Source organism: Ochotona princeps, chromosome 2 (genome assembly GCF_030435755.1).
Source record: "Ochotona princeps isolate mOchPri1 chromosome 2, mOchPri1.hap1, whole genome shotgun sequence".
NCBI classification, from domain to species: domain Eukaryota; kingdom Metazoa; phylum Chordata; class Mammalia; order Lagomorpha; family Ochotonidae; genus Ochotona; species Ochotona princeps.
This window is the reverse complement of record NC_080833.1, coordinates 94523346-94550698: the sequence shown is the minus strand read 5'-3', so window position 1 is coordinate 94550698 and position 27353 is coordinate 94523346. Positions and strand designations below refer to the sequence as shown.

The 27353-nt window shown below is 46.4% G+C and overlaps 2 protein-coding genes across 3 annotated transcripts; one reads left to right on the top strand and one right to left on the bottom strand.

Moving 5' to 3' along the window:
- The first annotated feature begins 200 nt into the window (after nucleotides 1–200).
- ADORA3 (adenosine A3 receptor) lies at nucleotides 201–18064 on the top strand. Of its 2 annotated transcripts, XM_058660043.1 has the most exons (7): nucleotides 262–834; nucleotides 11477–11583; nucleotides 13223–13570; nucleotides 15291–15357; nucleotides 16016–16116; nucleotides 16575–16645; nucleotides 17946–18064. In XM_058660043.1, the coding sequence occupies exons 1-7, from the start codon at nucleotides 485–487 to the stop codon at nucleotides 17955–17957; spliced, it is 1056 nt and encodes a 351-aa protein (XP_058516026.1). In that variant the 5' UTR covers nucleotides 262–484; the 3' UTR covers nucleotides 17958–18064. The 2 variants fall into 2 exon arrangements, with proteins under 2 accessions (XP_012781499.2, XP_058516026.1); XM_012926045.3 differs by lacking the exons at nucleotides 11477–11583; nucleotides 13223–13570; nucleotides 15291–15357; ... (1 more) ...; nucleotides 16575–16645; nucleotides 17946–18064 and adding an exon at nucleotides 3478–4161 and having other exon boundaries at nucleotides 201–834.
- A 2499-nt stretch (nucleotides 18065–20563) lies between these two features.
- Nucleotides 20564–26436, bottom strand: C2H1orf162 (chromosome 2 C1orf162 homolog). Its single transcript, XM_058660041.1, has 6 exons — nucleotides 26328–26436; nucleotides 24582–24629; nucleotides 22693–22804; nucleotides 22127–22221; nucleotides 21808–21857; nucleotides 20564–21569 (listed from the first exon to the last, which is right to left on the bottom strand). The coding sequence occupies exons 2-6, from the start codon at nucleotides 24616–24618 to the stop codon at nucleotides 21417–21419; spliced, it is 447 nt and encodes a 148-aa protein (XP_058516024.1). The 5' UTR covers nucleotides 24619–24629; nucleotides 26328–26436; the 3' UTR covers nucleotides 20564–21416.
- Nucleotides 26437–27353: the final 917 nt, after the last annotated feature.

The window sequence follows — 27353 nt, the reverse complement described above, 5'->3', positions numbered from 1 at the left end:
CTGACATGCGGTCTCATCTTGAGCCTCCCCGTGCCTCTCATGTTAACCCTCATCAGCTCTTTCCAACCTTTGCTAACAGTCCGTGGCTCTGTACTTCCTCTTGACCCATCCCACTTCCTGAAACACCCCTGCCAAAGTGTTCAAATAACCCTCTAGGGGCCGACGGAGGCCTGGGTTTTGACTGTGGTTGTCTGGGGAACTAAGAGCAACTGTCCTTTCCGATACAGCCCACACAGGGCTCTGCTCTGGTTCCCAGGAACGTGTGGCTGGTAAAAGGCTGGTTGTGATCATCCTGCAACGGGCTCTGTCTTACGGGTCTCTGAAGAGATGGATTCATTGAAGAAGAGAAGGAATGTGCATGCCGTGAGTTTTTAGACTTGCTGCTTGCGGGCCTCTGGGAAGAGGTCCAGTGAGAAGGAGGTCCTCTGGCCCGATCAGATCCTGCTGACACCTGTTAACCTGGAGACTCCTCTGCCAAGGCAAGATGTCCAACAACAGCACCACCCTCAAATTCATCAAAATTGCCTACATCACTGTGGAGATTCTAATTGGGCTGTGTGCCATAGTGGGCAACTTGTTGGTCATCTGGGTGGTCAAGATCAACCCCAGCATGAAGACGACCACCTTCTATTTTATTGTCTCCCTGGCCCTGGCTGACATGGCAGTCGGGCTGCTGGTCATGCCTTTGGCCATTGTCGTCAGCCTGGGAGTTACCATCCACTTCCACAGCTGCCTTTTCATATGCTGCCTGCTGCTCATCTTCACCCAAGCCTCCATCATGTCCTTGCTGGCCATCGCTGTGGACCGATGGCTGCGGGTCAAGCTCACTGTCAGGTAACCTGCTCAAAGGGGGGAAAGTATTGGAGGGCGCCCAAGAAATGAGTCTGCCGTGTTCCAGTGTCCAACTTTTGGGTGGAAGTGAATCCAAATTGATCCTTGAAGTGGAAGAAGACTGCAAATGTCTTTGTGCCACATGGTCTGTGAAGGCGTTCTCAGTATGACCCTGAGACAGACTCGGGACCTGGAAAGAGAGGCAGGCTCCCACCTTCGCTCCCCTGATCATGGATGTGGGCCTAATTCCCCAGGACAGCTGGAGAAACTTGAGACATTTTTAGTAAAATGTGTCTTTCTGTTTTAGAAATGATAAAAAAAAAAAAAGCTACTGGATAAGGTTTTTTTTGAGAAGTAGATAAGAGTGAGAGGAGATTAACAGATTAACAGGTTCTGCTGCTTTGCAAATGTTGTATTTTTTTAATTTTTTTTAAACCCTATTTTCTACCCCACTCCCACCCTAATGTTGAGAAAGCAATTCTTAGATATGAGGAGGGCTTCAAAAAAAAGTTCACTGACAATTTGTACTTTTATTTTCTATTTTGTTTATGAGAGAGGGAGCATTCTCATCTGCTAATTCACTTCTCAGAGACATTGGCCAGTACCGGGCCTGGCTGCACCTGGGCGCGGGGGACCCTGGCCAGGTCTCCATTGGCCAGTACCGGGCCTGGCTGCACCTGGGCGCGGGGGACCCTGGCCAGGTCTCCATTGGCCAGTACCGGGCCTGGCTGCACCTGGGCGCAGGGAACCCTGGCCAGGTCTCCATGTGACTGGCAGGAACCCAGGTACTGGTGAGATCACAAGCTACCTCCCAGGGTCTGCACTGGCAGGAAGCTGGGCTTGGGAGCCAGAGCTGGAACTCCAATTCAGTCACTGTAATATGGAATGGAGTACCCCAAGGGGAGTACCCCCAAATATAGGAAAGAGAAATAGGGAACTTAGAAACAATTATCACACCCACTTTTCCTGACCCTCAATCCTTCCCACCCTAACCAACCATGTAAGCATCATCCAAAATAAAATTTAAAAAAAAGATTATTTACTGTTTATTTTTATTTAGTTGAGAAGCAGATGGAGAGACAGACATCTTCTGTCTCCTGGTTCGCTGTCCAAATGCACACAGCATCTGAGGCTGGGTCAGTCTCTAGCCACAGGTTAGGCACTCACCCTCCGTTTCTAGTCTGTGTGCAGGGAGTCCTGACTTGCTGTGCTCAGGGTATGCATTGGCAGGAAGCTGCAATGGGAACAGAGCCACGACTCCAACCCAGGCCCTCTGCTCTGAGATGTGGGTCTCCCAAGCAGTGTCTGAACTGCTGAGCCTAATGCCCACCCTATGTCATCTTTTCATTCAATTTTTTAAAAGATGAACTTTCTGAAGCTTCTTTGTGTGTCCTCTTTCTTGTTGTTGTGAGCTATGGGATCTTTTGCTCCAGAAGCATCCTCTGTTGCTTCATGGAGAGCCCATATTCCGGGTAACTCTGTGAAGAGAGCAGAAGACCAGGTGGAGAAATTGGATTGCCCGGCTTTCCTGGGTCACATTGGTCTCATGTTTCGCCTCTCCTGTTTGGAAAAGGGCACGGTGAGGAAGCTACAGACAAGCTTTGGGCGTAAACAAGTCTGAGTTCGGATCCCTGATCGTTAGGGCTGAGCTGGGAGAAGGTATTGTTCTTTCCCTGCCTCAGTTTACCCATTTCTGAGGCAAGGATGCTCTGAATTCAGACCTGCCTCCTTTCGGTGTTTGCTCCTTCAATTTCAGCTTGCAACAGTGCCTTGTCTGCACTTCATTTTTTTTTTCAACTGTAAAGTGGGATGACAAGCACACCTTCCCCATAGGATTAATTGAATTGACACATGTGAATCTTTTTGAAAAAAGAAAAAATGGCACACATTTTCACCAATGCCCTCTAGGTTTTTTTTCCAGAGATTTATTTAGATATAAGCCGCAGAGTATGTGGCCAGCATGAAACAGCATTACTTCCTTTCTTGCATTCCGTGTCAGCTGTTGCAGGAGATGATTAAAGGAGATATAAAGCTTTTCTCACTAGATGAGGCTTTTAACATCTCTGAAGAACTCAGACACCTTTATGACTCCATTGGGTTCACTGAACTCACTGGAGTATGGATGCCAGGGCAAATAGATACCAGGAACAGGCACAGGCAGAATGGGGCAGTAGGTGACGAGCACCTGCTTGGCCATCAGAACCAGGTGGTGCATGTAGGCTCTAGGGTTGGTGTGGAAGACCCCATGAGGTTTAGAGAAATCTCATGTTTCAAACATTGGAGGATTCTTGGTCTGGGAATGAAACCCATGAGTAGGGCGGGTGACTGCTCACTGGGAAGTGTATTCTTTATCTATTCTAGATTGCTGTTTTTTTGGCAAGTCCCCAAAGTTCCCAGAGAGGTTTGCTAGGCGTGTGTGTGTGTGTGTGTTGTGATCACTGTCTATGCATCTTTGCATCCAGTTGAGTTTAGATGGGACTGCAGGGCAGCAGCATGCTCCACTCTTCACAGGAGATTGGGGGACTGAAAACACATGGACTTTATGTCTTTTCCCTCTCTCCTTCCTCTGCCCTCTCTTAGCTGGGAGCTCCATCTACCCTCACTTAGCAATTCCTAGTGTGGACTCACTGGCTTTTTCCCAAACAGATACAGGAGGGTCATCACTCAAGGAAAAATATGGCTGGCCCTGGGCCTTTGCTGGCTGCTGTCCTTCCTGGTGGGACTCATCCCCGTGTTTGGCTGGAATATGAAGCTGAGCCCAGATTACTCCAGCAATGGTACCGCCTTCACCTGCACGTTCACGTCTGTCATAAGTATGGACTACATGTTCTACTTTAATTTCCTCATCTGCGTTTTCATCCCCCTGCTTGTCATGTGCGCCATCTATGTTAACATCTTTTGTATCATCCGGAACAAACTGGGTCAGAACTTTTCTAGCTCCAAGGAGATGGGGGCATTTTATGGACGGGAATTCAAGACTGCCATGTCCCTATTTCTGGTTCTGTTCTTGTTTGCTGTGTTCTGGCTGCCTTTATCCATCATCAACTCTGTCGCCTACTTCAACAGTGCAGTACCAGACCTTGTGCTATATATCTGCATCCTGCTGTCCCACAGTAACTCCATGATGAATCCTATCATCTATGCTTGCAAAATACAGAAGTTTAAGGAAAGCTACCTCTTGATCCTCAAATCCTGGGTAAACTGCCAGTCTTCTGATCCCCTGGACCCAAACATCATGCAGAATTCTAAGTAGCTACGCAGGGAAGATGACTGCTGCTCTCATCAGCCTTCAGGCTGGGCATCGATAGAACACCGAGAGCCTACTCATCTGAGGCTTTCCACTGAGGTGGGGAATAGTTGGTTGGTTATCTGTAACTTTTATGTCCATATCCAATTTGTTCTTTCTTGTCCTTCTCGAAGTCTCCAGAGGCCCACCTTGAGGACAGTGTCCTGTTGATACTGTTGCCTGTTTTCCCTCTTCTCAAGCATAGACAAAAAGCCCAGTCTGCTGCGCGTGTGTATGGTGATGGACTCGGTTTCAGCAATGAAAACACTTTCAGAAGACGCCAAAGAGATGATGGGAACAGAAGCAGTGAGCCAAGTTCAGGGGAAATTTAAACTGCTGAGCTTTCCAGGAGGATGTATTTGGGTGAATAAAAGATGACATCTAACTGCGGTGTGGCTCTTTTTGGGGATCAGTCGGGACTTGAAGACAGCTGTCTGTTGTTGGTTCTCGGTCTGCTTGCTGCCTGGAGCCAGGTGGCATGCTCACCTTATTGTTGGGCTGATGAAAGCATCTGTCAACTCTCTGAACCATCCATCTGTTGTTGGAGAAGGAGTCCTAGCAGTTTCTTTTTAGCAGGAGCAGTGGGTACAGGGCAGAGACGACAGAGCATCTGCGATCTGTTGAGCACTTACTTTCTGTGCACTGAGCACTTGGCATGTCTGATCTATTTCCATCTTGGCACTTGGTGAGGTAACTGCCACCATGAGTGTTATCCCCAAATGGCTGAAGGAAAAACCAGAGCTCAGAGCAGTGAGGCATCCTTCTGTAGCTGTGTCATTCACCAGTGGTAGGATTTCAGCGCAGCCTAAGCCTCTCACTGACCTGTTCTCAGATACTCAGAGGTGCTGTTAACTTCCAAATCCAAGTCCTCAAGCATTCCTTGTATACAAATGACAGATGGATGCACACTGGTTAGAATGTTTGAAGACTACCAAGATTTTTTAAAAAAGATTTATTATTTGAAAGGAAGAGTTACAGAGAGAGAAGGAAACACAAAAAGAGACAAAGAGATCTTCCATCTGCTGATTCACTCCCCACATGGACATAACAACCAAGGCTAGGCTGGTCTGAAGCTGGGAGCTAGGAGTTTCTTCTAGTCTAACATGTGGATGCAGGTGCCCAAGCACTTGATCCATCCTTTGCTGCTTTCCCAGGCTATTATCAGGAAGCTGGATTTTGAAATGGAGTAGCTGGGATTTGAGCCAGTGTCTATATGGGATGCCAGTGTGGGACGCAGAGGCTTAGCCTGGTATGCCATGGTGACAGTCCCAGACTGCTGGGATTTTGCCTTGGCTGCTCTTTGCTCAGGACACTTGGCAGCACTCAGTGTGGCTCCAGTGACTCAAGATGGCATCTCAGGTTGAGTGCAGACATGCACCTGTGGATTCTCACACCCGCAACAAGACGTTGACTTAGCAAGAGCAGCAGGATGAAGGTTTCCGTTCAGCTGTGTCCAAGAGAAGTGTAACTGGAGATGAAATTTATTTCCTAGCTCGTCCTGAAAGTTATCCTATGCTAAATCTCAGGTCTGTGTCAGATAACAGAATTTATTTTGCTAACACTTCACTTCAGCCAAGGGTGCTGTGTTCCTCTTTCCGTCTGCCCAGAAGAATGGCAGAATTCTAGGCTCTCCCGCTTACTAGATGTTGGTTTTAGTTAAACTGCCTCTTGAGGAAGAGAGCAGAGGAAGCACCGTGGAGCTCAGTGCCCCGGAGGTCTTCATTGCAGTGCTGCTTCTTTATTTACAAAGGATGATTCCTAGCCTCCTCACTGTAGCCACCCTTAGCTTCTTACTTGATATAACTTGATATAGAGGGACCCCTCCCTTCCAAACAAAGCAGTCCTGTGTCTTGGGTCCTTTGGTGTCAGCAGATGCACTGTGGATTCTGGGTATCAGGATTGTTTATTTGTTCATTTGTTTTTTGTCTGATTGCCACTGCTTAGCCAGTCTGCTGAGGGTTTGCAAAGAGTTGGGCTTTAGTGTTGTTCTTGTTGAGGAAGGAATCCTGGTAAGTTCCTTCTCTCTACTTTCGGGTTATAAAGCTCAGTGTACCAGGACTCTTTCCCGGGAACCTCCCTTCTAGCTGGCTCCCGTTCAGACCAAGGGTATGGGTGACTGGGCTTTTACACTAAAGGAGTTAGAAGGAGACTGCCCAGATGAAACCCAGACATGCTTCCTCCTCCTCCATGGGAGTTGAGTTGGAACAAAAGTACACACTGGATAGGTGAGTTTGTTGACCTTGTTTGTTGGTTTTTTTTTAAATGAAATCAATTGTGGAAATAAACAAAGGCCATTGATTCTGGACTTACTGTAGCAAGGGAGTCGGCCACTCTGCTGTGCCAGCAGGGATTCCAAAGCCGGCACAGCAGCAGGAAGACCTTAGAGCAGTGTTTGGAGAACAGCCAAGGAACAGGAACATCTTCATGAGCTTATGTGAGCCCTCACAAGTTTGTAAATCGGGCAGCCCCAACTGCAAGTGGTTTAGCACTCCTCTGAGAGAGTGCCCTGGGTGGGGGTTGATCTTTTTTTCTTAAAGTTTATTTATTTGAAAGGGTCAGAGAAACAGAGTGAGAGATCTTCCATTCGCTCATTTATTCTCCAAGTGTCTACAATGGCCAAGCCTCAGCCAAGCTTAAAGTAGGAGCTTCATCCAGGTATTCTCCCATGAAGGTAGCAGGGACCCAAGCATTTGGACCATTTTTCATTGTCTTTCACTGCTTTTATCAGATGCATTAGTAGGGAGCTGGGTTGGAAGCAGAGCAGCCAGGACACACAGACCAGTGTTCATATGGAATGGTGGAGTTGCAGGTGGTAGCGCTACCTATTATGTCACAATGCCATTCTGGCAGGAGAAATTTTTAGAAGGCATTAATGGAAGCCAGACAGGAAGCAAGGCAAAAGTGGAAAGTCTCTAATGAAAAGCTAACTTGGCAGTTTCTAGTTGATTAAGTCCAAGTTTCATTTCACTGCTTATGGAGTTGGGCTTGTTTGCTTCCAAAGGAATCTGAGCGCTGGAGCTATCTCAGCCCCCTGGTTTCCTAAGCACAGTTCTGTGGTAGCACTGCAGAATGTTCCAGTTACATTTTGTTAGTTTGATTTGAGAGGCAGAGAGACACGGGTGTTCTCAAGCACCTATCACAGACAGGGCTTTGTCAGGCTGAAGCTAGGATTCGGGAACTCCATCTCCACCATGTAAGCAGGCTCCCAAGCATCTTAACTATCACCTGCTCTTTGTCAGGGTAAGCATGGTGGGAAGCTGGAGTCAGGAGCTAGATGGGGTACTGGAACCCAGGTACTCCCACGTTGGACACCTGCTTGTTCATCAAGTCCTGCTGATCTGGAGCTGATCATCACAGGACTTGTTGTTTGGTTTCCTGTGCTGTTACTGGAGATTCTCTGACTTCCTGCTAGTCTGACCACGGGCCTGTTTACTGTGATTGGCAATTGGTTTCTTGAGCAGGCTGCTGTGGACTGTGGGTTAGAATTCGTTTTCTATAAAATCTGGCTGTTGTCCGTATGTAATTCCAGTCTCTTACGTCGAACCGCATGTTTTTCAGAAAGAGTTGGCCCTTTGACACTGTAGCTGAGTATGATGCAAAGAAGAAAATTGAGTTGTGTCTTGCTCCCAGTTTTCAGAAAAAGTCTTTCTGTAAATTCTCGAGTGCATTGCAATGTCACAGTAGTATTACTATATTTTTTTTTCAGACAGAGTTTTATTTGCAAAATGAACAAGTGAATGGGAAAGGAAGAAGAAAGGGAAAAGCACCTCCTGGGAGGGTTCTGGGAGATGGGGTGTCTCTGGAAAGGAGAGAGGGAGAGACACCCCACTGTGGTATTATGATTGAGAAGGTTTTCTAGTGTGAGGGACAAGTCTTTCCCCCCAAATCTACCATCCGTCCTTAAGTTACTGTCTGTCACAGTGGCCCTGCTAGCTGTATAGGCTTGGGCAAGTTGGGGCTAGTGCAGTGGCTCAACTGACTCATCCTCCACCTGCAAGTGCTGGCATCCCAAATGGGTGCTGATCCATGTCCTGGCTGCTCTGCTTCCCATCCAGCTCCCTGCCTATGGCCTAGGAAAGCAGTAGAGGCTGGTCCAAGGTCTTGGGTCCCTGCACCCACATGAGAGACTTGGAAGAAGCTCCTGGCTCCCGGCTTTGGATCAGCTCAGCTCTGGCCATTGTGGCCACTTAGGACATGAACCAATGGGTGGAAGATTTTTGCCTCCCCTCTCTGTAAAACTCTCTTTTCCAATAAAAATAAAAATCTTTCGAACTGGGGACAAGTGACTTAAATCTTTGGTCTCAATTTTCCTTGTCTGTAAGGTGCAATTTATAATACCCATCTCAAAATTGCTTTGTTTTCTTCTTTTTTAAGGTTTATTTATTTGAGAGAGAGAGAGAGAGAGAGAAAGAGAGCTCTCTTCTATTTGCTGGCTCACTCACCAAATGGCCACAACTGGTTGGGGCTGAGCCAGGTGAAGGTCAAGAGTGGAGAACTCCAGTTTGGTGCCCCACGTGTATAACTGAGACCCAAGCACTTGGCTGTGATGGGCAGCTTTACCAGGTGCTTTAGCAGGTGTTGGACCAGAAGAAAAACAACTGGAACTTAAACTAAACGACCGTATGGGCTGCTGGCCTCACAAGCAGTACTCACCCGTGGCAGCTTACCCCACTATGCTACCGTGTCAGCCCTCTCCTTTTATTAAAGATAATGTCAAACAAACTAAGTGTGGCATAAGCAGAAAAATGAGCCCTCACATGTCTGTCATCCTGCTCTAATGATCACCAACTTATGGCCAACCTGGTTTTATGTGTGTCCACACCCTTTACTCTACTTTGATGATCTTAAAATTCTGGAATCCAGTTATTTCAGCTGTAAACACTTAGGTCTACATTTTTAACAGACATTTCACAAAGTATCTCTGCTTTATTCTTAGTCTTAAATATACACTTATAAAGGATAAGTTCATTGTACCCTTAAGAGGGAGCAATGCAATAGTGCCATGTAGCACTTGTTACGCTGGCAGCCGCAAGGTCCACCCCTTGTAGCGCTGACCCTTTCACTGATTTTAGAATTCTGCTTTCTGTGTTGTGGGCAGGTTTCCAGCATCAATCTGTGCACAAAGCTTCTCTCTTTTTCTTGGCATTTCCTTTGGTTTCACGGTGCAGTCTCTGAGCAAAGAGCTCTGCTCATTTTGCCTGTGGCCTTATCAGGGTTAAGGATTTAAAACACAAATTATCTACTACCATGTTAACAAATCACCTGCAAGTGTAGGGGCCTAAAACAGTAATGCCTATGGTTTCTGTAGGTCAGGGGCCCAAGGGGATCTTAGCTGAGTGATCCATTCTCATGATCTCTTTTGAGGTGGCTGCATCTACAGTCCTCAGAAGGACTGTGGTCCAAGTGTCACCTCCTCAAGGGGCTCTCCCGTGCCTGCATTGTGAGCTGATACTGGCACATAGCTTGCTCTGCAGGTGAGCATGCCTGACTACCCCAAGCGCAAGCAGGGATGGAGACCTGGGGCGAGGTGGTTGGGTGCCTTCTGTGACCTGGCCTCTGAAGTCACACAGGGTCATCCCTGCTGTGTGTTGTTGATCACACAAGGTCATCCCTGATTGGTTTGGGAGAAGACATTACATAAGGACGTGAACACAAGGAGCCAGCTTGCAGGCCTGCTGCTAAGATTAAACAACAAGAAGTCTATTTATTTGAGAGATAACGAAATTCCCTCAGTTTCCCTCCCCCAAAACTCCCAACTGCTAGTACAGGACCAGAACCAGAGCTGGAAACCAGGAACCAGGAACCAGGAACTTTTAATCCAAGTCTCCCACGGAGGTAGGCAAGGAATCAACTTTTTGAGGCATCTACTTCCTCCCAGGGTCTGCAAAGAGCAGGGACCTAGAGTCAGTGCTGGAGCTGGGAGGGGAACTGTGTGAGACGGGGACATCCTAGCTCCCTGGATGCTGTGGTTTGTACCTTCTGAAGCTCATGCTGGAGTTTAATCCCCATGGTGAGATAGGAAGTGGGTGAAAATCAGCCCAACAATGGTGTAACAATGGTGTTACAGAAGCAATGAAGAGTAGGTAAAATCATCAGAAGGGAGACCTTGGTGGCTTTGTAAAAAGGAGCAAGACCAGGACACACACACAACTGTGTCCTGCACCATGTAATGCTGTGAGACAGCCAGCGAGAAGGCCATCATCAGAGGCAGCTACTGACTATGGACTAGGGCCATAAGCCAACATAAACCTCTTATTCTGATAACTTACTTAGTCTGTGCCATTGTGAAACTTCCAGGCAGAAAGAGGCTGACACATTGGTTGCTATGATAACATTATCAATCAAAAATATAACATAAAAATCATTTCTGGGTAAGGTTTAACCATGATTCCTCAGATACATAGTCACTGTCCGAATTTTCTGAATCATTGCTTTCAGTCAGGAAATCAGTGCCGTTTATTGCAGTTTATCAACATGTCTCTTAACTCCTTCTAATCTCTAGATTCCTTCCTTTCTCCTTCACTTTCCCATGCAATTGCATTTCTGAGTTCATAGAAGTTTTTATTGTGTGAGGTGACAAGAGGTATAGTATCAAAACATCCTGGTACAGGCCAGCTGTTGTCCTTTATGCTGACGTGGGATGAATTGGAGGACGGTTTTCCTTCCTTGAGAGAAGACACAACCTGGGTGTGACCATCAGCTGCTGGCCCCTGGCAGGCTGACTTAAGTGTAATACTTCAACCCTGGGATCAGAGTATGTGGGTTCTATTGGGATCTGGCCTTAATTTATCCCAGCTCTGCCCACACACCTGCCTGCTCATCTGCTCCAGATTCCAGACCCCTCTGTACCACCAACACCTGGCACACTCCAGGCCTTGGTCACATTCATCAAGTGAGGCTACCATGTACTCAAGGAATCACGTTGGTTAGAAATCTCCATCCTGAGGTTCCTCTTGGCTTAACAGGACCTGACCTCCAGAAGATGGTGACAGGCAAGAGGAGTTGCCTCTGATCATCCCAGGATCATTGGTAGAACAGGGTAAATGCATGCCCACGATGGGGTGTGTGTGGCTGTGCTCTTCTGAGTGTGCTCAGAGCCTTGTATGCCATGATGGATTTATCCAGGACTAGGGATTCGCCTCTGCTTTTGGGAGGGCTCTTCCAGGAAGCCTGGGATTTTCTCAGTTGTTTGTGTCCAAATGCAATCCCCCTCCTTTGAGATACCCTTCTGTAGTACACAAGCTGGGACCCTCTACATGGCAGTCTCACTTGAAGTAACTGGCTCTCCTTCCTCTCAGTGGTCTCTCCAAGCAGGAGAAAATCCTTCCAGGCTCACACATGCCCATTGTCCTTGCACAGAAACAGGATTCCTGAGGTGCCAGGGCATACTCTGTGCTTCCGGCTGAAGGTCCACTTCTTTCCCGTCATGGGGATCTTCGTTCTGTTCTCCTTGGCTGTCATGTCAGGTAAGATGCGGGGAGTGAGTGTTTGCAGCCCTTCACACTTGCGGTCTTCCCAGGCACCTTGAATTTGCTTCTCCTGTCCTGGTGGAAGTCCCTGCTTCTTAACATGGGCCACCTAGGAGCTGGACAGAATAAAGGAAGCTGAAAATACTCAAAGGTCTTGTCCGTATCATTCCTAATTCCATGCTATGATTGTAGAGGATGTGAGGACCCATGGTTAAGACAAGGACTCTGTATTGGCCTTGCCCTACTTCCCTCAAAAAGTTATGCAAGCGCCACTTCTACCTGTGATACTAACATTTCATGTGAGAGCCAGTTCATATTCTGACTATCCCACTTCCTATCCACTTCTCCATGAATGTGCCTAGGAAAGCAGTGAAGGATGTCCCCAGGCCTTGAGCTGCTGCACCCACATGGGAGAGCTGGAAGAAGCTCCTGGCTCTCAGCTTTGGACCCACCCAACTCTGGCCATAGCAGCCATTTGCAGAACTAACTAGCAAATAGAAGATTTTTCTCTTTGTCTCTCTCTCTCCTCTCTGTAATTCTGACTTTCAAGTAATTTTTAAAGCAATTATGCAGAAATGAGAGCTCTTCAAAAATTCATGAAATCAACATTTTTTACATCAAAAATCATCTTGTCCTTTAATTCACTTTTCCATATTTTCAAAAATGGTCTATTTATTTGAAAGGCAAAAGAGAGAGAGAGAGAGAGAGAGAGAGAGAGAGAGAGAGAGAGAGAGAAATCGATCTTCTATCCACTGGTTCACTCTCCAAATGTCTGCAACAGCTGAGGCTGGGGTCAGGCTGAAGCCAGGAACCTAGAACATCATCTGGAGGGCAGGGGGCATGTCCTGTACCCTCTCTTAGACCCAGACAGAAGACCCTCCAGAGGCACTGTGCCAGTTTGCTGAGACTGCCGGAACAAAACATTGCAGTGTGGTCACTTCAATGGTGGGGATTAGTAGCTATGGAGGCCAGAAGTCAAAGAGGAAGGTGTTAGGAGGTTTAGGTTCATGATGACACCTCTCCTCTCAGCTGGCATATAGCCATGCCCTGTGTTAATCCAAAGCTCTTTGCTTCACGTGAAGATGTTAGCTCTAGTAAGTGGAGGACCACCTCAAGGACCCTCATAGGTCCAAATACTCTCTCATGCTGAAATACTGGGGGTTAGGGCTTCAGCATATGAATAGGGAGAGGGGAGAGAGTTCAGCCAGTACCAAACAGGCAAAAACTGCCCCCCAATTCTTGGATTATTATCCTTCAGGGGCTGCAGTGTTTTGTATTTTTATTTTTTAAAAATTATTTATTTATTTATTTATTTGAAAGGCAGTTACAGAAGGAAAGAGAGAGATTTTGCCATCCACTGGCTCAATTCCCAAAGGGCTGCAATGGTCAGGGCTAGGCCCAGGCCAAAGCCCAGAACCAGGAACTTCATCTAGGTCTCCCATGTGGGTACAAGGGCCCAAGCACATCTCTCCAAGGCACACTAACAGGGAGCTTGGCTGAAAAGTGGAGCAGCCAAGACTCAAACTGGTGCTCATGTGGGATACTGATGTCACAGGCCAGGGCTTTAGCCGTTATGTCACAGCGTGTGCCAGTGCTATATGTGTGAAGCCATGTGTGTCTGCATGTGTTTCCCCAGAGGCCATAGTTATGGACCAAAAGGTCAAGGAGAGCTTTGTGATGGACACGACTTCTGCCACATGCAACTACAATACATACTACAAAGACCACCCCAAATACTGGTGCCGAGGTTACTTCCGGAACTATTGCAACATCATCGCCTTCACCCCCAACAGCACTGATCGTGTGGCCCTGAGGGACACAGGAAGCCAATTCGTCATCACTGTGTCCTGCCTGACCAGGGAGGACACGGGGTGGTACTGGTGCGGCATCCAGCGGGACTTTGCCAGGGACGAGATGGATTTCACCGAGCTGATCGTGAAAGACAATAGGGCAGCACTCACTGGGGATGTGTGGCCTGGGACAGGTAAGGCAGTTGGTTGCCAAAGGGATGCGCATAGTGTCGGAGGTTGTGGATGACCGGTACCCTGGGTTCTTTGTGTCCCCCAGGCAGCATGGTTGCTCATGTTACTGGGGATGAACAGGAAGTTGGCAGATAGGAGGAGGGCGTCTGGGCCCTGGTGTGCTCTTTGGTCTGTGGACCCTGGAAGGAGCCATTGGGTCTGGTAAGAAGGGAGATCCTTGTGTAGATGCCCAAGAAAGGCTTTAGGATTACTGTGAAATCACTGTGCACTGCGGGTAGCCTGGGTCAGGAACCTCCAAGACTGCTTTCCTTGAGAGATTAACAAAGCCACTAGAGCTGACTCAGCACCTGAAAACTATCATCTTTTTTTTTTTTTATCATCTTTTAAAAAATATTATTTATTTTTATTGGAAAAGCATATTTAGAGAGAGAAGGAGAGACAGAGAGAAAGAACTTCCATCCTCTGGTTACTCTCCAAATGGCCACAATGGTTGGAGCTGAGCTGATCCAAAGCTAGGAACTGGGAGCTTCTTCATGGTCTTCCATGTGGGTACAGGGTCCCAAGCAGCTGGACCATCTTGTGCTGCTCTCTCAGCCATAAGCAGGGAGCTGGATGGGAAGTGGAGCAGCTAAGACACAAAGCGACACTCATATGGGATGCCATTCTTAGAGGTGGAGGGTAATACAGTTGAGTCAATATGTTGGCCTCCAGAACTTTCATCTTAAAGAATCTACAGACATAAACATTTAGAAGGACTCATGCCGTGGGCAGGCTAGTCAGCGCTCTATTTTACTTGTAAGCATTGTAGGTCATACCTGGAGGCCACAGGGAGAAGCCTGGCCAGGCCAGGCAATTGTGACTTTTAGCCAAGAAATGGGATTGTCAGGTGTTTTCTGACAGCTTATGCAAGGCACTGGCTTTCTCTCTCTCTCTCTCTCTCTCTCTCTCTCTTTCTCTGCTATGGCTGCTAATTCATGCCCTTGCTGGAAAGAATGCCCTTTTCCACCAACACAGAGCACAGTGCCAGTAGGAAAACAAACAGAAGGATTTTTAAGGGGAGCCATGGGACACCCCCTCCCCAGCCAGTTGACTCACACCTGACCTAAGGGGTGCTGATTCAGTGAACAACTTAATGAGTGTGCAACATGTTTCCCACACACAAGTCTTTTACTTGCTTCTGCTTCTGCTTAGCTGCAAGACCTATCCTGAGTTGCAGGCCCGGGATGAGGCAAGCCCCATGTAATATGTACCTTAGTTTACATGAGACATGGAACCCTTCCAGGCTTTAGCAAAGGAGGCCATGTGGTGAGGGTGCAAGCCTTCAGCCATCAGAGGCACTGGGTGGCAATTACATCATCTGTTATCCAGATCCTTAAGGAGATGTTTGGCCTGCTGGTATCTCAGGGACCACCCCTTGCTGGGCCCCTCCAGCCTATGCAGCCCATGTGCAAATCTGGAGAAGATGCTGCTTTCTCCAGCTGTGGGGAGCCCAGTGGCCTGGCCAGGTGCACAGGTGGCATTGCATTCCTTACCTGTTCCCATGACCTCGTTCCCTGTGCAGGGCACATTTGGCTAGGTGTGCTCAGTGCCTCTGCTTTACCCAGAAGAGAAGCAAGACCCTGGCTCTCTGGAGACTTGGAGGATGACAGCAGACACACAGTGAAAAGGTAAAGGAAGGACTCAAGCGAGGACCTTCCTCTCAACAAATCTTTTCCCATTCAGGCCTGTCCAGCAACAAGAACCAAAGCTGCAGGACCTCCAAAATTGTCCAAAAGGCAAATCGCTCCAGGTAAGTTGCAGTCTTGAGGGCAGGCACAAACCACATGGTACACACCAACTATACTATGCACCTCACCTGCTACTTTGGGACAGCAGTGTTGAGTTCCTCACCTGACCTGTGTATCTTCTGGTGACTGGTGGCTTTCAAAAGAACATGCAGGGTTTTCAAAAAGCTCATGCGAATGGTGTTATGAGGATTCTGTGCATTGATTTCAAATGCTGTTTGTACTATTGGTGTTCTGTTGTGTTTTTTTTTTTTTAAATCCTGTGAGCTTTTTGAAACACTCTGGTATAGTTTAGACTTTTGGAGGCCAGCAGCAAAGACATCCTCTTGCAGCATCATTAGTAAGGAGTCAGAAGTGTTTCTACTGTGGGGGTTGGGATGTGTGGCCCCCACCAGCAGTGATCAGGACAAAGTCCTGATCTGTTGCCCATCCGTGTGCCATGCCCTCCTCCACCCAGCCCAGTTAGCTCCTGAGGAAGAGGCTCAGTGACTCAGCTTGGGAAGATATGGTACAGAAGATGGGCTTGCTTTCGGGAGCTGGCAGGTGGGCTGGGCAGGTGGGCTGGGGCAGGTGGTGCACAGGTCCCTGCAGAAGGGAACTGCAGTGCAGAACCAAAGGGCTGTGCCTGAAGGTAGACGTGAGCTCTGCTGGGATTCCTTCTAGGATGTCCATTCTGATTATCTGCGTACTGATCACCGGCTTGGGAATCATCTCCATAATCAGCCATCTATCCAAGAGGAGGCGAAGGCAAAGGAATCCAAAGGGTGAGTGGCCATCAGAGGGTGGGTGACTAAGGCAGAAACCAGAACAAACCAAAGAGACTGGAAAGCAAGATTTCCTGGGGAGGGTGTAGGGGCTGCCAAGAATGATTTTGCTTTTACCACATGGTCACCTGGAGACCCACATAGCCAGAGGCTGAGGTAGACTCAGCTAAAGGGTGACAACGGCTTGGCAAGAGGGGACAGAGGGAGTGGAGGTGTGTGTAGACAGGGAGAAGGGAGGTCCTGAGACAGCCACACTGGCCTCCTCAGGGCAGTCACTCCTGCCTCCCCAGAGCATGCATTGAGAGGCAGCTTTAATGCCTTAAATGAAACTTTTTGTTCACTCTTCTCCTGAGAAGGTCAGAGTGGAAGAGGACAGGCCCTGGGGCTTTAGCTCCAGACCTCAGCCGTGGAACAAGTGGCCCAACAACTGTGTCTCTTTTTCCTCTGGGTGGTTACAGGTAAAGGACTAGCCAGAAGCTCCAGAAGCTTGAAAACCAGACAAGCGTCTCCTGTGATCCCGGCACCCTTGGTATGTTCCCTCCTTGATTCTTCTCTGTTGGGTCCTTAGGTCTTCCCAGTCCACTTCCTGTGGGGCCCCATCAGAGGCGTGAGGGCTGGTCCTCTCACCACGTGGTCATTCTACTCACTCCAAATGCATACGAGGAACAGAAACACACAAGGCCCACTCTTTGGTCACTAGTGATTTATTTATTTTTCTTTTTATGCTCAGAAACCACAGAAATACCATAGGCAATGAAGCATGACAATAGGCATAATGACAAGACAGACTGGCTTCCTCTGAGTAGGGAAGTGTAGAAAGACAGCATTTCAGGGTGCGGTGGGGAGACCCTTACGAGTATCTGTTACTGCAGTGTTGTGAAAGTCGGTGTTAAGGCTCTGAGTTCTCATCATCTCACTGTGAATGCCTTGGTCCCACAGGCAGGGTGTGGCTCCTGGACTTTTGGCTTTGGGAACTGTGGGTGTGGAGTAAGTGGTCAAATCAATATGTTTTAGGTTTGTCCAAGACTTCTCCCTGTGGGATACATGATTGTGTTCTAGGTTTTTTTTTTTTAAACAAAAACCATTGTTATTTCTTTAAGGCATGACCTTGGGTGACTTTTTACTTCCCTAGACCTGGTTTTTTTCTCTATAAATTGAAAGTCCATTTCTCATACTTCCTGGGACTTTTCATTCATGCATGCATTAAATCATTCAACAAACAAGGGCCGTGCTAGGTGCTGGGAATACAGAGAAAAGCCTATGCTGTAGAGTGGCAGGAAGGTCAATGGCTCTGGACAAGAAGGCAAGTGCTCTGAAGGAGAGCAGCCACATGATGCTGTGAAAGGTGAGGCAATAGAATCCAATGGGAGCCTTTTCTCCAAGGGAGTTATGCAAGGATATGTCAAACAGTTTCTGGATGCACAGAATGAAAAGCTTACTTCGCTGCAAGTAAAAAAAAAATATGGAAATCTACGTGCAGTTTATTCCTAGAACACATTATTCTGTTTTGAAGGTCCCTTGTACAATGATTTTCGCCATGGCCTGCTTCCTCGTGCTCAGGCCATTGAAATCCAGCTCCCTGAGCCAGAAATCCAGTTGTATTCTTATCCCCCAAACGTAATGAACCCAAGTCCCTGACACTGAGTTTTCCTATGGCTGCCCAATGATCTCTGGGATAATGACGTTCAATTTCAGCCCTGAGTGCAATGAGTAGTACTTAGTTCCCATGACATGCGCACAAGGGAATTTGCTCCTCTTGTTTGTACACCCTAGGGGAGTTGGCAGCAGATCTCAAATCAACTTTCCCTTTCTATTCCCCAACAAAGTAGGTGACTCTTTGAAGCCTCTCTTGTGTGCCCTGACTCCGAAAGAAATGGAAGATGTGGACAGACGTGACTGAAGAATTTTTTAAAATTTGGTTCATAAATAAAGTGATGCTATAATAGAATCACCATGGCAACTGCTCCCTCCCACTTGGAGGCTGATTCTGACCTCTTCATTTTGAAAGGGCTCCGCCCTGGCCAGCAGTCCTGTGCAATATGGGGACAGTGGTGGTGATCAGAGGAGCTATGCTAAAGCACACCCAAGTAACAAACAACACTTCAAGACCCTAATTCTTGTATTTAGCCACAAGGGTGGAAGAGGTAGAGATTTCGGGGTAAGGGGCCAGGGAATCATTTATGTTCCACTTGTCAGCCAATAAACTCCAGGCCGATGTTTGAATAAACTCCAAGGTATGACTAACTTCTCCCAGGACATCACTGGAAATATTTCTGAAGCAGGGTAACATTCCAACTCCTTTCTGAGTGGGTGGGAAATACTGTCTGACCCCCACCCTCCCATAAAAAAGGGATCTCGAGCTAAATCAGCAGCTTTCGGATGACCTTGGTGAAGGACCGAGGGCCAGCAAGGACGTTCTGTGTGGCAGTCTGCCACCACACTGAAGGGGTGCTGCTTTGGATCATGGGGAGTCAAGAGGTGTCAACAGACAAAATATTAGCTTTCAGATCAGGAAACGCAAACCAATACCTGGGCATTGGCAGCAGCAGGTACAAATGAGATGAGGATTTGCATGTCAGAGCTAGCACCACTCCTGTTCCCACCTGGCTTAAGCTCCCTCCATGGTTTGTCTCCTGTGATGCTGAAAGCTTCCAGGGGTTTCCCTGTTCCTGCCTCTGCAGCCTTTATAGGAATCCTGCTCTTCATGGTGTTGTATGTAATCTTTTCTAATGGGGACACTAGCCAGTCCCAGGTCTCAGGACACTCAAATGGCCCCAGGCCAAGCAAGGCTGGAACAGAGAGGATTGGCTGTTGATCAGATCCTGCATGTGGGGCCTGCATGATGAGACTGGGCTTGTGAAACTTTCTGGCTCCCACCCCAACTCCTCTCTCCAACTCCTCTCTCCAACAGGTAGGGGACCTAGAACTCTGCCACTCAGAAGGGAGGCGGGGACGGATGCCATACCTTGGATTCCATACAGCCTCTCCCTGTTAGTCTCCCTTCAAACAATGCCAAACATACCATGTTTTCCCTCAGCTACAAAATTCCTCACTGCTTACCTCCTGGCCTTGTATTGAATTTGTCAAAGGGATCATCAAAGCATTGATTCTGCAAATCACAATCTAGTCTGGCTCCAGTGCTTCCTGGAACCAACTTATTGACCATTTTTTCCCAAGACATTTGTTTGCAGAACTCTCAGGTCAGGATTTCGTCTTTGGAATGTGGCAGAACTGTAGGTGCTGAACAGAAAAAGTTTTCCATATTTGAAACCAACACAAAACAGATGGAGCAATCATTGGTAGTCATGATGTCAACTTAAACTTCAGCCTTGCACTGTCAATTTTAAGTCTGCGACAACATACGTTATCCTGAGTCAGATCTGCACCATAGAATTTAGTGACACAGCTTTTGGCCTGAACATCCTCCATAATTAGCCTGAATTTTCTAAGTTCAATTCATCATTCTGCATATCTGAAAGACTAGTTTCAAATAGAACACCTTTGAGGCCAGCAGAGAGGCTTTTCTTGAGTTTTTCTGAGATCAGACGAGATTAGGTGCGTTCAGGGTGGTATGGCCGTAGACACATTGAGTTTTTCTGACTAGTGTTTTCCCAGTGTTTCTCGTATTGAACTTCACAGGTGATTTCATGTCAATCTCATCTTTCTTAGAAAATTGGTTAACTGGAGCTGGTGCTATTAAGTGGCAAGTTGAGTGGCATCCTTTATGGGCATCAATTCAAGTCCTGGCTATTTCACCTCTAATCCAGCTCTCTGCTAATGGTCTGGGAAAGCAGCCTCAGATGGCCCAAGTCCTTCGGCCTCTGCACCCATGTGGAAGATCCAGAAGGAGCTCCTGGCTCCTGGCTTTGGATCTGCCCAGCTCCAGCCATTGCGGCCATTTGGGGAATGAACCAGCAGATGGAAGATTTCTTTCTCTCTGTCTCTTCTTCTCTTTCTGCTGAAACTCTGCCTTTCAAATAAAAATAAATCTCAAAAAAGAGAAAAGAAAATGGATCAATCACTTTCTTCCTGACTTTTTGGTGCAATCTGTTTTAGGTTTCTTGCTCTTTATGGCCACAATGGTGACGCTCAGAGACCCAAAAAACTATGTTTAATTTCAATTTCTTTTAATAAAGCAGTAAGCTATGGAGTTTTTTTCATTTACAAGCTCACTCTTTTATCTCAATACCATTTATTGGATAAACCATTCCCCCTAAATGATTTGAAATTCATTTTCATTCTATTACAAATTTCCCTATATATTCTGGTATTTTTGTCCTTTTTTATGTGATTTCATTAAATTATATTTTCATGTACCATTGAGATTGTTTTAATTCATATTGCTTAATAAAGCAAGTACTTTTAGTTAGCTATTAGGGCTAGCCTTCCTGATTTACTTTTACTGTGTATTCTAGATGTATTTCCTTATTCTTTCTTTTTTTTCCACATAGAAACTTTAGAGTACTATTTTCTAGTGAAAAAAAATAATCTTACTGGCATTTTACATGATATTGTTTAGGTGATTATCCACTGCGATTTGGAGGATTTAACATTAACCTTATCTAATGTCATGCATATTTCTTGTGCTGTTGCAAGAAGATAGAAATCCATATTTGAAAAGTTCTTATGCAATAGAGACTTTACATTTGTTGAGTGAAACTCTGGGATGCTTATGTATAGAAATATTTTATTTAATCTTCTTTTTAAGAGGTAGATGCTTTTGTCCCTGTTTCGAAGATGAAGGATTTGAGACTTTAAAAGTATTTAACCAACTTGGATAAATGAATGGCCACTGATGAGTGGCAGAGTATGAGACCTGTGACACTAGTCAACCTTGAGCTTGTTCCAGAACACCAGCACCTGTGCTGGTTGTTTTGGCTATGGATGAGCTCAGGACTTCTGGTTTTGAAGAAGGTGACAGGGTAGACAAATAGATGATGAGGGAGTCATCACTGTGAAGAGTTTGCGTTTGTTTGAAATTCTTGGTGGATCATTCATTTGGCTGATTCCTTTCAATGATGCTGGTGGATGTTAGTGCCCTGAGTTCTTTACTCCACACATCAAGGGAAACAGTTGTCTTCAAGTGTCTAACAGGCTGTGAGTTCAAGTGGGAAGGTCAGGCACCTCCTCTCTGTCCAGGAAAAAAGTCTGGTTGTTGGTCCTCAGAACTGTTGCTTGCATTGCCTGGTCTTCCCTACACAACCCCAACTGCAGTTTCACCCAGGCTAGGCTGTGGTTCAAATTTTTTCACAGGGGGAAAACAGTAGGCAGAGATGGAGCTGGGACGAGAGGAGCCAGATTCAAATCTCACTGGAAAGGTGGGGTGAGTTTGCTGCCTTAACCTGAGCGTAGACAGTGGCTTCTGCTTTTGTAGCATGGTTCTTAGTCTTTTCTCCCGAGATCTTGAATAACATGCTGGCATAGGTGAGTGACTCATCTGGTGTGGAGGAAACCTGCAGGAGGAGAAAAAGAAAGAATAACAAGTTCCATTTGGAGCAGAGACGTCTTCTTAGAAACACCCTGAATGAAGGTTTGGCCAGAGGAGATCCAAAGATATGAGAATTCTACAAAGAATCTCTAGCCCTGTGTCCAGAATGTAGCAGCAATATTCTAGCTGACAGTGCCAAGCACAGAGGGGCATTGGAATGGCCGTGGTCCTCTGGAGTCCCGGATATGGCCTGGGCATCTTACCTTGGCTGGAGGATCTGAGTGAGGATCCAAGGCCTTGGGACTGGAGCGACCTGCAACAAATTCCAGGAAGAAGAGGGACAAACGTCTCAGCAGGAGTGCCCAGCAGGACAAGAACCTCTTACTCCAAACAAGAGGTGAGGTGGAGAGGATGGGTGGGGCAGAAGCAAGAGCAACTGAGGGGGTCCTAGGGCTAAGTCAGCAGGTAGTGCAAGCTGAGCAGAGGGGTTTGCACCCCAGCACACTCCTCCTTTTCACTGCTAGCTAGCTCTTTGCAAGGGCAGAGGGTGAAGGGCTGTTCCCTTCCTGGGAGACCACTCACATTTCCTGTGGCTCCTTCGGAGGAGGAAGACAAAGGCCAGCAGCAACAAGGTCAGTAGAATCCCAGCAAAGAAGGCCAAGACTAAATGTTCATCGCTGTTTGGGCAAAGACAGGGAGCACGTGAACCTCTGGGTGTCTTTGAGGACCTTTCCTGCAGGCCCGAATGAGAACTACCCACCAACCCACCAGCAGGTGAGCCTCTGACTTTCACTCTTACCCACTTGTTTTCAACTTCTGCCTTCACTTCCAGACCTATTTGAGTGTTGGAGGCCTCAGTGGAAGTTGTGGATTTCTACCCTCCCCCCGCCCACACACACAAATTTGGCCCTTGTGCCAGTACATACACATGATGTTCGTAAGCTCCCTATAGCAAATTTTATAAGCAAGCTTGGGGAACACCAAGCTCTGAACCACACTCCTGGGAAAAAAAAACTGGTGTAGCTTTTCCATTGTTTGTGGTCTTTTCGCCCCATAGCCCTCCCTGAATTCCCCAAACTCCAACAATTAATTAAAAAACCAAACTCCATGTAGTCCAGGATGAGGCAGAGAAGTGAATTCTCACATACTGTTTCTGGAGACAGGCTACAGGGCTTGTTGGTGGGGCTGTAGTTGGGGTTGTCGTTAGGGCTGTAGTTGGGGTTGTCGTTGGGATTGTTGTGGAAAGGATGCCTTGACTGTCTATCAGAGAGCAACAAGAAAGACATTAGCGTGTCTGCCACTTTTCAGCAAATCCTTCCCGTGTAAGAGTTTCAGATAAGGCCAGCACAATGGCCTAGCACACTGAGCCTCTGTCAACAGCTTTGTCATCCCACATGGGCGCCAGTCAGGTCTCTGCTATTCATGTCCAGATTCTGTATTTGGGGATTCTAATGGCTGTGGCAGCCGGACTTGTGTCCTTGCCCCATCACTTTCATTGCACCTGGTGTTGAGATTTTTGTGATGATAAAACTGAATCTTCCCATTTCAGAGATGAACAAGCCAGTATAATCTTTTAATAATCCCTCAGCACAATTTCCAGCTCTCCCAGCTTTATTTATTTATTTATTTATTTACTTATGTATTTATGGAAAGTCAGATAAACAGAGAGGAGGAGAGACAAATACAAAGATCTTCCACCCATTATATCACTCCCCAAGTGGTAGAAACGGCCAGAACTGAGCTGAACCAAAGGCAGGAGGCTGGAGCCTCTTCTGGGCTTCTCATGCAGGTACAAGGTCCCAAGGCTTTGGGCTGTCCTCCATTGTTTTCTCAGGCCACAAGCAGGAAGCTGGATGGGAAGCAGGGCCCCTGGGGATTAGAATCGGCACCCACATGGGATCCTGGAGTGTGCGAGGCAAGGATTTTAGCCACTTTTTGAGATTTAGTTATTTTTATTTCAAAGACAGAATTGAAGCAAGAGAGAGAGAGATATCTTGACATCTTCCACATGCTGGTTCACTCCCTAAATGTCCACAATGGCTGGAACTAGGCCAATATGAAGCCAGGTGGGTTTCTCCCATGTGGGTGCAGGAGCTCAAGGCCCTGGGTCATCCTCTGCTGCTTTCCCAGGCCATTAGCAAGGAGCTGTGTTGAAAGTGGAGCAGACATACCTTACTAGGTAGGACACAAAGATTAGTTACTCCTCACTAAGGTGTTGAAGATTTCTCTGCACACCCCTCCTAAAACTGTTCTGCACTTCAACTGTTGACATATGCCTTGTTAGAGTTAAAACCCAGTTTAGACTATCCTAAAATCTGCCAAGTTAGGCAAAATTATGCTTCAACATTATAAACTGTTAAATACTAAAATGAAAATAGACATGAGACAGCTGAATTGTACCCTATAGCCATTTTAAGGTGTATAGAAGCTGGTTGTATATAAACTAAATTTGAAATGTCAATGAAGTAGTCACAGGATGTGGTTAAGAACTTGCATTTTTTAACATATTGGTTACTCAATAACATGTCAATTAATTCCATAATGTTCTAAATTGTTGTTGATGTTATGTTGTGGTTTTTAATTGATCGGGATGATATTCTGCCAGCTCTACCTTCAGACCAGAGATGGTGTCCCAAGAAACCATTGAATTTATCTGGGCAATAAGATGCTGGATTCTATGCTTGGTATATGTTTGCAATGAAAGAATCTCGACTTAATTTGAACTGTAATACAGCAACAAGGTGGAGGAATCCACCATGGGGGCAGGGCACGGGGAGGGGATGGGGGAATCCCAGAGCCTATGAAACTGTGTCACATAATGCAATGTAATTAATTTAAAAAATAAAATAATAAATAAATAAATAAATAAATAAATAAATAAATGAAAGAAAGTGGAGCAGACAGTACTAGGACCAGTACTCATATGGATGCTGATGCTGCAGGCATCAGGATTAGCCTGATATGCCACAGCATCAGCCCCTCCATGTTTGTTTTAACTTAAAAATGAGAAAGGTGATGGTTTCTGTTCTGAACTTACCCTTTCTGGGGTTGGGTGTGGAGTTCCTTCCTCCCATGCTGTCTTCTCCTGAGAATGAAAAAAAGGAATCCCAGGACACTTGAGGCAGCAAAGGGCTAATTCTTGGAGACACCGCAATGGGATGTCTGAGCAGTGGCTGAGAGAGGGAGTTCAAGTGCCGCCACTTGTCACATCCTTTACCTGGTGTGGTTACCACAACGAGCACCCAGTCCTCGGCTTTGTTAGGTACGGAATGACTCCACTGGCTAATCCTCAGCCTTTAAGCCCTGGGATCCCATATGGCTGTTCTACTTCCCATCCAGCTCCCTGCCTGTGGCCTGGGAAAGCAGTGGAGGATGGCTCAAAGATGTGGGACCCTGCACCTGCGTGGGAGAGCCGGAAGAGGCTCCTGCTTTCTTGCAGAATGAACCAGCAGATGCAAGATCTTTCTATCTCTCCCTTTCTCTGTAAATCTGCCTTTCCAATAAGAGTAAATGCATCTTTTAAAAAAATGTTTTTGTCATTTTTTTTCTGGGCACCAGGAATTGAACAATTGCTCCAGAACTGATTCCCACCAACTTACTCACAGTAGACTGATGTATAAAACTATAAAACAACATAAGAAATATCTGAATGCAACCAGGGCATCCTTCCTGCCAGAATATGGAAGATTGCCAGTTAAAACCCAAATTTGGCTTGGCAAGTGCAGAAATAAGTGTGAGGAACGACTGAGTGAGTGACTTGGGACCCTGCACCCAGATGGGAGACCTGGAAGAAGCTCTTGGCTCCTGGCTTCGGATCGGCTCAGCTTGAGCCATTACAGCCCTTTGGGAAATGAACCAGCATATGGAAGATCTTGCTATGTCTCTTCTTCTACCTGTAAATCTACCTTTCCAATAAAAATAGGATAAATATTTTAAAAAGTTCTGGATATGTTATTTCCACTATATTTCACAGTAATTTAGACAACAAATGCCATCAAATATATGTTAAAAGTGTTCATCTTTCTTCTTTTAAAAAAGATTATTTTTAGTTGAAGGGTAGAGTTACAGAGAGAGAAAAAAGAGACAGAGAGCTCTTCCATCAGTTGTTTCAATCCCCAAATGGCTTTTCCAGGCTATTGGCAGGGAGCTGGATTGGAAGTGGAGCTGCTGGGACTCAAAGCAGTACCCGTCTGGGATGCCAGAGCCGTAGAAGCTTAGCTTACTGCACTACGGTACTGGCCCCGAAGTGTTCATCTTTCAAGCATCAACGGCCAAGTCCTCAGACACGGGGGAAGTATGGGAGAAGGAAACCTCATCACCATGTACCAGTTAGAACAGTAGCAACAATCAAGTTCCTTGCAAGCGAGCATGCACTTCAAGATCAAATAAATTTGGTAATGGGACAGTTGCAAACAGGGGAGTTGAGGAGCTGCTGGGGCCATGATGATGGGAAGCCTCAGTCCACACAGAATCCACCGTGTGGCACATTTTTGGCACATTTTATTCTTTTACTAATTTACAGGTCCACACATGCTCTTTGCAGACCATCACAGGGATTGGAATATCATGTACTAACTTAAGGTTCACACTAAGTAGAGCATGAACTTGGATGAGGGCTGCTCAATGGGGGAGCAGGAGGACAAGAGGCTTTTCATTTCTGTAAAATCTTGGCCTTCCCATCCATGGTCCTGGTTGCACGCACCACCCCCCCCCCCACCCCATGGCATGCTACCATAGGTTACCCTACCCTGCGAGGCAGCACTATTAGTCAGCATCTACTTACAATTTCAGGGAGAGGAAGGCAGAAGAATGATCTAGATGTTTGGCTGAAGCCTAAGTTAGAATAGAATCAGTAATATTTAGACTTCTTCACTTTTTCATGAGGCACTGGAGGCTGTGGACTCCATCCATTAAAAACAGTCTTTCCAACACTGGAAAAAAAGCAGAGCAGCCACGAGCAGTTCAATGGTCTTTTCTCTTGGTGAAGAGCTCTCTGATTCAGATTGGAGGAAAGTGGTAAATGCATCTACCTTGTAAGAAAAACTCTGATCATAAGACCCAGTTGCCTAAGACGGAACTTGTCACATACTTCTGGTTACTTCCAACTTTCCAGAAATGAAATCAAAACAGCTTCTACCGTCATTGCCCCTGACCCCATCATGCTGTGTGCAAGCCTGACTTCCTTTTTGAGGTTAATAGAACATACACGTACTTTGAGGTTAATAGAACATACACGTACTTTTAACCCTATAAGCAGAGAGCTTTTCAAAAAATACCTTTTGGCATGTGAAGAGCAGAACATAACAGAGGAAGACAAGTTTATTTCTAATTAAGTATAGATTCTTTAAACATTCTGCAGGATGTTGTGGAGGTCATCATACTGACGTTATTACTGCCATCAAGAATCTTATGTTTATGTCTATTTTGGTAAGAAAGAGAGGACTGATAGAAAGAAATAAAGAGCAGGGTTAAGAATCAACAACCGGACTTGAAATCCTCTGAAGAGAAGTCTAATCACTTGTCCATAAAAATTTGTTCATAAAATAATCTTAATAAATATACCCATTAACTAAAAGCTATGGGCCAGATGATGTCTTGGTTTTCTCAGAGAGGACAGAAAGGTTCCTGACTAGTCAACAAGAGATAATTGAGACACTGGGAAAGAATTAAGAGTAAACCATTGGGACAGGTGATTTGAGAGGATGGGTGACTGTGCAGTCCCCTCCAAGGAGTAGCCACCCACACTGAGAACTGAGCTCAGCAGTGGAAGCAGGGGCAAGGGGTCCAGGGTGTCACACAGAGGGCAGGG